The sequence below is a fragment of the Salvia splendens genome, chromosome 9 (genome assembly GCF_004379255.2).
Source record: "Salvia splendens isolate huo1 chromosome 9, SspV2, whole genome shotgun sequence".
Lineage (NCBI taxonomy): Eukaryota > Viridiplantae > Streptophyta > Magnoliopsida > Lamiales > Lamiaceae > Salvia > Salvia splendens.
Window position 1 is genome coordinate 12,959,773 of NC_056040.1, and position 12,735 is coordinate 12,972,507.

General features: G+C 37.0%; 1 protein-coding gene across 1 annotated transcript; it reads left to right on the forward strand.

The window, feature by feature from the left end:
- Positions 1-291: 291 nt before the first annotated feature.
- Positions 292-2,670, forward strand: LOC121749730 (zinc finger protein SHOOT GRAVITROPISM 5-like). The gene is made up of 3 exons (XM_042144343.1): positions 292-691; positions 766-1,165; positions 1,705-2,670. Exons 1-3 carry the CDS (start codon positions 589-591, stop codon positions 2,447-2,449), a joined length of 1,248 nt encoding a protein of 415 aa, XP_042000277.1. The 5' UTR covers positions 292-588; the 3' UTR covers positions 2,450-2,670.
- The last annotated feature ends 10,065 nt before the right edge of the window (positions 2,671-12,735 follow it).

The window sequence follows — 12,735 nt, forward strand, 5'->3', positions numbered from 1 at the left end:
TGGAGTCGGCTACAGAGAGATGATTAGACAGAGAAATGCGGGCGTATGAAAGCAGACAAAAATAAGACTCCTAATCTGTACGTATATATGCAGTTGGCCTTTAGTATTTATGCATGCAATTTAACTCTGCCCATGAAAATCACAATTATCACTCTGTTTTTGTTCCTTTATGGGGATGTTTTTCTTCCTATCAACTTTCAACCATATATTGTCATTGCCCTTGGCCCCCTACCCCCCCCCCCCCCCCCACCCCCTCCCCCTCATCAAGTTTATTTAGGCAGCCTTTCATAACACTACCTGAGGAAGATGTTTCTTGAGAGAGATAAAGAGAAAGAAGAAGAAGAAGCTTTTCCATTTCATTTTTATTTATATTGCTAAAAGTAATGAGAGCTCAAAAGCTGGGAGAAAAGCTGATTATATTACCCAAAGAAATAGGCTTCTCTTCTTCCTTTCCCTTTGATTTTAGTATTATTTTTTATTATTGTTTCTTTTTTGCCATCTCCTGTATATTCCGTAGCCCCAGAAGCTGATCTTCTCCACTAATTAACCCGATTCATTAATCATCTCCTTAATTAAATAATCCTTGTAATGCTCACCAACATTGATCCCTCCGCCGCGCCGGAGCCCCCTTTCTCCTACTGCCACACCGCTGCCGCCACCAAGCGCAAGCGCCGCCCCGCCGGAACCCCAGGTATTTTTTAATATACATATACAGTATGTGATTATTTACAAAAATTAATAATTGAAAGAAATTAACGGTGGCAGATCCGGATGCGGAGGTGGTGTCGCTGTCGCCGAAGACGCTGCTGGAGTCTGATCGGTACGTGTGCGAGATCTGCAACCAAGGGTTCCAGAGGGATCAGAACCTGCAGATGCACAGGAGGAGGCACAAGGTGCCGTGGAAGCTGCTCAAGAGGGAGACGCCCGTGGCGCGTAAGCGCGTGTTCGTGTGCCCGGAGCCGAGCTGCCTCCACCACGACCCTTGCCACGCCCTCGGCGACCTCGTCGGCATCAAGAAGCATTTCCGCCGCAAGCACAGCAACCAGAAGCAGTGGGTCTGCGACAAGTGCTCCAAAGGCTACGCCGTCCAGTCCGACTATAAAGCCCACCTCAAGACCTGCGGCACCCGCGGCCACTCCTGCGACTGCGGCCGCGTCTTCTCCAGGTCCTTTTTTTAAAAAAATTTATTTTACTAATTGAGAGAAGAGAGAGATTGTTTCATTGTTGACTATATTCTTTGCATATGGGGAATCAGGGAATCTTGTCTTTTCGCAGATTTTTCTTGTATTCAGTGCAGAATGTCTTGCTCTACGATTTAAACACCTCTCTCTCTCTCTGCGAATATGTGTTCTTCGGCTATGGTCAAATCATTTTCTCAATCTCGCTAGACTACTAGGTTTTGACTCATATGTCAGCCTATCTTTATTAATTCAAAATTATGCATGGAATAAGATAGTATTGTGAATAGTCATCCGTAATTTGAATCATTTGTAGAAGTTGTAAGAAGGTAATGATGCGAAATGATTGTTTTCTTGTTTGTAGCATAACACCAGTCTTCATGAATGGGGTTTCAAACTTCAAACTCCAAACCCCATTTCTTCAAAAAATGTCCTTTTTACTACACCTTTAATCATTACACCCTTGAAAAATTTTCTATGGTGCAATTATGTATATATGTATAATTCGATTTATTAATTTTTGTAGGGTGGAGAGTTTCATCGAGCATCAAGATGCTTGCAGCATGGGGCGCCTTCGCTCCGACGCCCACCCCCTCCAGCAGCAGCAGCCCGCGTGCTTATCGCGAACGGCGCTGAGCCATAGCCCCTCCAGCGACACCAATCTCAGCGCCCCGTGGCAGGCCGCACTCGCTCTCCCCAAGCCTAACGAATCACTCTTCTTGACAAGTATGGGGGAAGCAATCCGTCCCCCAAATCTCGAACTCCAGCTCTTAACAAAATCGAGCGGCGAGGAGCAATCGAATCAGCTGCAGCTCTCAATCGGCTCGTCGGAGATCAACGGCGAGGCGGAGATGGTGAGCAGGTGCTCGCCGCGGGGGAGCAGCAATGCCGGCGGGAGGCCGGCGGCGGCGGCGAGGGTGAAGGATCAGGCGCAGGAGCAGCTGCGGGTGGCGATGGCGGAGAAGGCGTACGCGGAGGAGGCGCGGCAGGTGGCGAAGCGGCAGATTGAGGCGGCGGAGCAGGAGTTTGCCAACGCGAAGCGGATCCGACAGGCGGCGCAGGCGGAGCTCGAGAAGGCTCAGGCGCTCAAGGAGAGCGCCACGAAGAAGATCAACGCCGCCATGCTCGAGATCACGTGCCATTCCTGCAAATCCAAGTTTCAGCAAGCGTTGTTTGCTGAGTCGTCGCGTGAGAATTCGAATTCCATTGGATTGAATTTCATCTCGTCTGCGCTCAGGGGCTGGGAAATGAAGAATGCCGATAAAAAATAATGATAATAATAAGTAAGTATAATAATACGCAAATTAATGAAATGAAGGAAGGATTTGCTGTGGTGTTAGATTTTTTTATTGGTATTTACTGTTAACGTTAATGTGTAGATTTTGGCATTTTGGATGTGTATTTTATTCCGTAGTCGTCTGCGGTAGATATATGTTGGAATGGGGTAATATTTGTGTTGATTTACTACTACATTTTTTGATTTGTTACTTTACATTTATTTTCCACAGGTTTATGGTTAGATATCATAATTTTGATGGAAGCTTTTGTTCAGCAACAATAATGTGAAATTTTGAGTGTATTTTTACTTTTTCTTACTTGTCGATTTCTCTTTGTGAAAAAGATGAAATGTCTTGCTATTCATCTGGCTCGCATTAATAGCTCTTCATCTGCAAGAAATTTTTTTATTTCTGAGGTGTGATTATTATTCAAGATTGTGTTATTTATGAGATAGATTTGCTTTAGAACTTTACATTTAATTTATATTGTATTGTCGAATATCAGCATAATGTAGTAACTTATAAGTGTACATCTAGTACTTTTGTTTGTATGCACTTGTCAATAAGAATTTAAATTAATTGTCAAAATGTTACTATTAGTCCAAATAATTGTGGTACAATTAATCATAAAATCTTACGGGAAAATATCTGCTTTAATGTCTATATAGGTAAAAATATTATACTAGTATAGCTAGGGGTTGGTTTCATTGAGAAATTTTTTTAAAATGTGAACGTTGAACTAAATATCATATCAGTAGTCTAATACATTAATATCAGTTCATATTTAGTCAAGAACTGATGATCATGAATCAATGAATTAACTGATATATTTTGTAATGTCAACTGATATTAATCTATTTGAAAACAGATAATAATTAAATTTGTGTTCTGACTTTAAAAAAAATTATGAAATGAACTCATCTCCATGTAGTATATTTTCAATTAGTTGAAAGTCCAATATTATATATGGGTGATTAATTAGCGAATTTAAAAATAAATAAAAGAACAACTTAATTTAGTATAACTCAAAAGTAATAAGGTTTTTATGTGTCTTTTGATACTACTAATAGTGCATTATTCAACTGAAAATCTGCATTATTACACTATAATGGTGCATTATTAGTCTGTGTGCATTATTCAACTGAAAATCTGCATTATTAAATGACACGTGGCACCAATCTAACCGTCGGATGACAAAATCGTGGGGCTGAGATTAAAAAGAACAAAGAACAAAAGACACAAAAAGGAAATGAATACATCCATATATATATATATATATATAATCAAATATAATACTCCCTCAGTCCCGGGCTACTCGCTCATTTCCTTTTCGGCTCGGAGATTAAGGAATGAGGGTATAGGAAAGTAAAAAATGACGGTTGTAGGTAAAATTTTTTAGTAACTTGGGACGCCCAAAAAGGAAATAAGTGCGAGTAGTGCGGGACGGAGGGAGTACTACTTGAATGTGAAACAAATTAATTACTTCGCCGATCGGTTAATGATCTCCAAACCAATTAAGCAAATAAAATACTAAATCAACATCTTAACTTATGATTTTGTATTTTGCTAAACATTGACTTCTCCCACTATACATACAAACGTTTGCATTCACTTTCTTGTACACTCATTTTATTTATACAGTTCACGGAATACTTTTTTAGTTTTTATATAGTGGGGAAAATTAATAAAAATCTCGAAGACCGATATTGCTCACTCTTTACTCGATCAAAAATTAATACCACATGCAAAAATATCGATAGTTACAAAATACAAAAATCTCCATTCGATGAAACTCTCTTATCTTTCTACAACTCCCTTGAATGAAAAAAATGTTACACAAATATATATCTTACTACAAGGAACATTTTAATGAGAAACGAATGTAGGTAAAAATGTTTGATGAAAATATATGCACACAGATTTTGTGGTGCAAGTCTCAACTTAGGTAAATGATGATAGATTTTGTGTTTGGACTATTTGAAGATCTTTCCTCGCTGACTAGCCTTAGCCTTGACCTAGCATTAAATAACGGAATGCTAAAAGATGATTGTACCATACATCGTCACGGTACATTACAAACATATATGCCTCTCATCTAATCATATCACACACACACACACACACACACACACACAGTATATATATATATATAGTACTACAAAAAATATAGTAATTACTAATAATCACCAATTTTTACCAAAGGTATTTGAGATTAATTGTTTACGATATTGAATTTGCCGTCTAATTAATGTTATATAATTCTTGAAAACTACTAGTAGTAATTTTTAAAAAATAGGTTAAAATTGCAAATTAGTAAATCAAAATTAGGTAGTACAGCAATAGATGTACAAGTGTGTGAATATGTATATATACAAATGTGTGTGTGTGCGCGTTTTTATTATAAAGAAGAATGGGGTCAGGAAATAAAAGTCCCTTTCTCTGTGCAGTTGCTGCACCTTTAAATGCATGTAATAACCAAAACGCCATGTTTTTCAGTGCCACACTTGTCATTGTTCATCCACGACTCGTCACTCTCATTCACATACACACACACACTCCATTTATTTCATTATTTTTCTTTGGATTCACCTTCATCAGAATCAGTGTCTCACACAGGCATCTTTCCATTTATGCAGCCTATCATCACTCCCAACCCTTCCCAGCTTATCGATACACTATCAAAAATGTTTCCTTATAGTGAAGAAAGTCATCGAAAAGTTACGACCTCCGTGGGGTCTTAGGCCATCCGCAACGTAATCACTTATCCTTCCCTTAGTCGTCCCTTAAATTACTATTCATTGGTCAAACTGTACTTTTTTACTCTATCTCTTAACTAAGGGACGGAATCTGCACCCCTCTGACCCTTAACCGTCCCTTAAATTACTATTCATTCAATTTCATTTTTATTTTTATTTCCAATCAAATTCAATTAAAAAAACACACTTCATGAAAAATAAAATAAAATTACAATATAAAATAAAATAAAAATACAACTTAAAATTCAAAAAAATAAAAAAATCCTTAATTAAAATCCTAAAAAATAAAAATGACATAATTTAAAATACAATTTAAAGAAAATAAAAAAAAACTACTCAACCGACGAATCATCCCCCGAAGGCGGTGCAGGTGCACTGAAGCCGTGAAGAGGCGGAATGCCAAGTTGTGCTGCCATAAATGCAATTCCGTTAAGATAGACTTGGTATTGGGGAGGCGTCATGCGGGAAGTGTCCGCCATTGTGCCGGTCATGTACATGGACATAAGGGAGTTCGAGGGTCCCCCCGAGCCCGAGCCCGAGCCCGCCTGGCTTGATTCGGCTCGGCCCCTCCTCCCTCTAGCCGCTTTTGCCGCATCGTCTGCCGGGGCCTCAAACTCCTGCGAGACAAACTCTTGTGGGGCGCTGCCCGAACCGGTCTCACTAGACGAGTATTGGCCACCCGTCTTGTGCTTCGTGCGCTTCGAGGTCGAGCCCGAGCTGGACCAGACACCGCCGACCCACCTTTCCGCGTATTTGACGACCTCCCAAACATCGACATATTTGAATTGTTTGCCGGTGTCGTCGAAGTAGACTCGCAAAGCCGGCCTCAGAATGTCGGCTCCCGTGGCTCCGCTTTGGTAATGAGCTGTTTCATTCTTGTGGATGGCGCAGAATCTTTTGACCTCTCTGTCGACTCGGTTAATCTTATATGTGCGGCAGCGGGACCCCTTCGGCTTAATCTCGTGGTAGGCCTCAGTGACCTTTTCCCAAAAGCACTTCCGGGATTGTTGATTCCCGACAATGGGATTGTACGAGAAGTTGATCCAGGCGTTGTACACCGCCAGCTTTTCTTTGGGCCGTACGGATGCCGGCCTAGATCCTCCTCCTCCGCCTCCGCCCTGGAGCTTCCACTGCCTCGGCCTCCTCCCCCGCCTTGGCCTTCTTTCAGAGTGGGATCAACGGAATAATCCTCCCAAATCTGGGATAATCCCTGCGAATACCTCGGGACGGAGGGACGGGCGTATGCATCCACATCAAATGGCGTCCTTTTCGCTGCTTCCTGCTCTGCTGTCGTCTTCATAAATCCTACTCCTTCCGTTCCATAGTAATGGAAATATTTCTTTTCGGCACGAAGATTAAGAAAAATTGTGTTAGGTGAGTTAAGTAAAGGGAGAATAAAGAGGAAAATGAAAAAGGTAAGAGAGAGTAAAGTAGCTATGGATAAATGTGTTGACTTTTACTAAAAAAGGAAATGACTCTATTATTATGAAACGGAGAGAGTACTAAAGTAATCAAATCTGAAAATATTATCAACATCTAAACTATTCTTTCATGTTTAGCGAACTACATGTCTTAAAAATCGCAACTTGCCGTAAATAATATTGTATCCTATTTTTAGTTCATTGTTAATGTAAAATCATAAACTCGATAAGAAGTCTTTTTGAAGGAAGAGTAATAAGATGAACAAATATATCAACATTAAAAATTGACATTTGACAATTGTTTAATTAGACAAAAATAATATGAAGCCTCTCGTAAAGAATTAAAATTTTATGAAACACAACCTTTTAATATTATGAAATCATGTATTTTTAATCCTTTTAATAAATAAGATAGATATGTACATAAATAATTATCAATCCATGTATGAAAAAAAATAATTACTATGATTTATAGGTATTAATATGATACTAGTGGCCAATCACAGTTAATTATTACTTATAAAAAGTTTAATTATTGAGTGAATTATTTGAGATATTACAACAATTTTGTTAATTTTGAATACTACAGTACGTATTTAACAAAAGAGATAATAACAAACTACAAGTTAGGTCTCACAATGAGTATTTTTCTTTTTCATCTCCTTCCCTCTTCTCACCTGTAACTCCATTTTCACTCTCTGCAACTCAAAATTTTAAATTCTTCGTCTCAATTATTCAAACAACTCCTCTTTGTATATGAATTTCTTATCTCACACACATATGACCACCAAGAATCCTGACTGCTCTTTTTCCCGCTCCGGTGCACCGTGGGGTCGACGGCGACTTCAAAGGCCGGAACTAATGGACTCCCTCCTGCCTTAGCTGGCCGGCGGTGGGGTCGGCCGACCCCGCCTAGATCTGCCAGTGCACCGTCGTATGCACACCTCCATGTGAAAAATGGATGATGAATGTGTGTATTTATAGATGATTTTGGGGTTTTAAAAAATTATAAAAAATAAAAAATTCCAAAAAAACGGTAATAAAACGACTATATTTTTTGGAATCTGAAAATATATTTTTTTAAATTTTTGGTATTATTTTTGATTTAAAAAATAATAATTTCAACGGATAATCCATTGGAGAATAGAAACGCGGCACGGACGAGCTCGATGCATCGAGCAGCGCGTTGCCACGCCAGTGGCACGGACGCCGTCCGTCCCAGTGAGCACCGTTGCGGATGCTCTAAGGAACGTTTGTACTATGCTTTAAAAAATAAATTCTTGTACATCCTGCTTTTGCAATAATACTGTATGCCGTAAGGAGGCTATTTACTACGATAGCTTTAAATCATTAATACTGCGTTTGCCTTATTTTCTGTTTCACCTTGCATTTCACATTCCATACAATAAGGGTGCGAAAATGACATTTATTTTTACTACTAATAATTTATTGCCATTATATACATAGTTATTTAATTTCCCTTACTAAAATAAGTTTCACTAATTATAGTTCTCGTGCGATCCTAGACAACTCGAAGATACGACTCTGGCTCGATCACGGCGTAACGTGGTTCCAACCTCGCCATTTTCAAGATTATGTCGAAGTTAGTTTTTATTAACATGAGTATTTTATGCAAGTGAGTTGTACGATAATATAAGCTAGTCGATTTTTTCATAGGAAGAATTAAGAGAGTTGAGTTGAGTCAGAGTCGATTTTTTGTGTCTATTTTTTTTCAAAATGCTTGTGCCTTAATAAAGTCGAGCCGTGGAGTTCAGATTAAAGCAAAAAAAAGACAAAACAAGCCTGAAAAGAGAACAGAACACCTTAATTACCCAAATCTATATAAGCAGGTAGAAGGTTAGCAAAGAGATCAAAAGGAGCATCAAAAACAATGTTATGACGAGGCCACGAAAAGCTTACCAACTGGCCTCGGACTGTCATGAAACTGCCCACCCCCTGGCATCCACAAAAACCAACTTTGTTGAACGTCCGATATGTCCCGAAGAGTACAAAGAGCAGAAAGTGACTAGGTGATTTCTGTTCGGGTTCAACGCCGATACCTTATCCATTGGCACAACTCCTTCTTTATGACCATTTCCTTACTTCCTCCAAATAATCAAGAATTTGTCTAGGCAAGAAGGCAAAATTGTGACACGAACCCCGTGTCCACATGCCGAGGCACTGGAAAAGCACTTTTTTCGATCTCCAGTTTTTGGTTGTGGCCTTAGGAAAGAACCTTATTTCCGCTATCCCATATAGTTCATGTAATAATGTAGAACATTGACATACAAGTTTTTATATCAAACCTTGTGAACGGCGTTCCACGCCATGAGTTTTTGTGATATTTTTACTATTTTTTTTTTAATTTTTTTTACTTCAGGGTACATTTACATTTCTCTCGTGGTATGGGATGATGGCTATAGTCTCCTATTTATTGGAATTTTAATCGGAGTTGGATGTAAAAACACCTTCTTCCCCTCTTTCTCCCATGTGTTCTCTCTTTTTTCAAACTTGGAAGAATGCCCAAACTACTCTAAAATTGGACATCAAACTAAAAATCATGAAAATCACGATGGGAATAATTGTCACTCGGCCGAGTGGCATGTCTACACTAAATTCCACTCGGTCGAGTAGAAGTCTCTGGAGTGAAGACGTGAGGGTCACTCTAGAAGCATCTGGAATCAAGATATAGATATCACTCGACGCGCGAGTAGAAATCTTTGTTTGTAAAGAATTCATTCGGTTAATGCATTGTAACAAACTACGTACACTTCCTACAATCCTAAAAATTACTACTCCCTCCGTCCCAAGATTTTGACTAACTTCTTTTTTGCACTCGTTTTAAAAAAATGCAATAAATAGTTAGAGTGGATAAATAGTAACGTAAAAGCGAGAATAATGTAGATAAGATGTTTCTGTACATTATTCTCGCTTTTACGTAACTATTTATTCACTCTAACTATTTATTGCATTTTTTCAAAACAAGTGCAAAAAAGAAGTGAGTCAAATATCTTGGGACGGAGGGAGTATTACCTTTTAATTGGATAATATCCCATATTATTTTCTTGAGCATGTCACTAATTATTTTAAACGATCATGTCCCTACATATAAAGGTATTTTCAGTTACCTTTCAATTGGATACTGTACCGTATTATTTACTTGATTATGTTACTAAATATTGGTTTTAGAGGATCACGTCACTATACATAGAGGTTATCTTCTAAGACAATATTTTATGATTAAGAGATGAGTATATATAAAATAGTAGTATATGAATATTTTTGGTACTAATTAAGGGCAGGCGGTGAGCTAGTGATGATGTTTATAACATGCTGGAAAGTGGAATCGTAGTAGACTATATATATTCTCTGTGATTATCAGAAAATCGAATCTCTTTTCATTTGTGCAACTATATAAGGGGTTGGGGTTTACTTTTTATTGGTCAAAGTTAAAACATTATAATATTTTAGTTGTTTACATTAAATAAATATGTAGTACTAGACATTACACTCCAATTGATGTGTCAAGATTCCAGTTATCATAGTTATACAAATTACCCACGTGCTCATCTATTATCCAAGATTATGGGGTATAGTTTTTCTTTAGTTGCATGATACATATATTGAAAATTAACTCGCATGACGTGGCAGGGCAACCTCTTCCTCAAATTCCTTTGAATATGAGTGAACTAAATACACCCTCCGTCCTCAAAAAAATAAATAACTTTTAAACGACATGAATTAAAATACATTGGTAAAATAAGAGAGAAATACAAAGAAAAAGTTATTCGAGTATTGTTAATGGAGAATGCGACTCACCTCATTAGAGAAATTTTTTTTCCTTAAATAGAATTAACCTATTTTTAAGGGACGTTCAATAATGGCAAATGTGGTGTATTTTAAGGGACGGAAAGAGTATATTTTTAGTAGTCGTAGAAATCGTGATGGTTGAGTCGTTATTGGATCAACCTAATAAGATCTAACCCGAATTTGATCTGTTAAGGAAAATGTCAATTTGAACACAAACCTGATCTGCTAAACCCAGTCAAATCCGTATGAAACCTGCGTCCAACACGAACCCGTTAACGACACGATATAATATGACTTAACACAACATGATAACGACTCAAATCTAATATTATACGATTCAAACCCGATTTACACGATTAAACTTGAATTTTTAACCTGATTAACACGATAAAAATATGTACATCACGATTTCAACCTGATTACAAGAAATTAAAGAATTCAAGTAAAGCATAATTTAAAAATAATATATTGAAAATAATACTATATTTTTTTAATGGGTTATCTATATCCAACCCGCATCCAACTCGAAATTATTGATTTGTTAACGGGTTAACCTAATAAGGACATGACCTCAATAAGGTTTGACCCAACCCCATTAATTTTGTGGGGATTCGTGTCGAATTATCAGATATATAAAAAATTGTCGAATTGTGAAAATTTATCAAATGCAGTACGCAAAAGTTTAAAAAATATCTCTACACATCTCTAGACTTTGACGTAATATAGTTGGAGACACTTTTGTACTGTCAAAAAACAATTTATATCAAATTACCTTCCAGCTCTTAAGGGACATTTTAGTCTATTTGTGATAAATGAGAAATGATAATTTTTAGGCACACTTTAACTTTTTATGCAGATTTTCCTATTCTATTTTTCACAAATTTAGTGTACACAAATTCTATACTATTACTAATGTATGTAGTAGTGGATAATGGTGACGTCCGCAAATTCAGAAAAGTAAATGAAGGCACTCTCTTTCATCACAAATAGGCTAAAATACCCCTTGGACAAAAAAAAGTTAAAAAAATGGTAAGAGTGTCCACAATAGTAGAGTCTGTGGCCCTTGGCCAAGCCACAAAACTTGACCTATGCCACAAAACTTGGCCGAGCCATCAAAAATACTTGTTCACACTATAGTGGACAAGCCCAAGCCACCAAATTAATTATTTTTTTTCATTTTTTGTATAGGTTAATTTAAGTAGAATAAAATTTATAGGACTATAATAAATTGAAAAAAAACATAAATTAATTTAAAAAAAGTTCACAATTACAAGTAAATATATTTATTGAAAATTCGAATTTTAATTATTTCCGTAATTAGGGTGTGAATTGAAATCACAATCCTTAATTAAAAAGTTGACCAATTTGAATTGGAATTAGTTTTAGAGAATGATTTGTTTCCTAAATTAATGCAAATTTATTGGGTTTGAAAACCGACGTTCTCTCTCTCCATATTTCTCTCTCTACACTTCATCTTCTCCATATTTCTCTCTACACTTCATCTTCTCCAAAATTAGCACAAAAACTGGAAAAAAAAAAATCGAACCTGGGCTCGCGCCGTGGCTCTCGGCCGCTACAATAGGGGAGCCGCGGCCGAGCCCCCGGCGTGGCTCTCTCCTGGGCACCCCCCTCCCCCCCCCGAATTTGGTGGCGCTCGTAATAGGGGGCCGCGGCTCCCTTATAGTGAACGCTCTAAGAGTCCCTCTAGCGATATTACATAAAAGTCTAGGGATATGTTAAGATATTTTTTAAGTTCAAATACCGTGTTTGTCTCTCCCAATATTATCTTCAAACTTAAATTTCACATAACTCTTTCAATTAAAATTATTTTTGAACAAAAAATATATCAAATTTAAGGTTAATTTGATATTTTTATTATAAAAGATAATTCAATTAAAAAATTTATGAGAAATTTAAAATTTTGCATTATTTTAGGAGAGCATAAGAATTTTTGTAATAAAACTAAAATAAAATAATTGTGAGATCTCTTATATTGAAAAGTTAAAATTGCTCTATTCATTTAAAAATAAGGGAAAAAAAGAGATTAATTGTAACAGCTAGTTATCAAGATTATGTGGTTCAAATTTGCATGATTGCATTCCTATATTATCATATATAAGGATGAGTTCTTGTATATATTAATTGTTTTTACTTTATTAATTAAAAACAATTAATTATTTATAGATCTTCATTCTTCACGATCCATGATCACATTGATTTATGAATGGAATAATATTTTGTTTATTCACACATGTAATGATGCTTCTTATATATTCATTATTTTAAATCCACA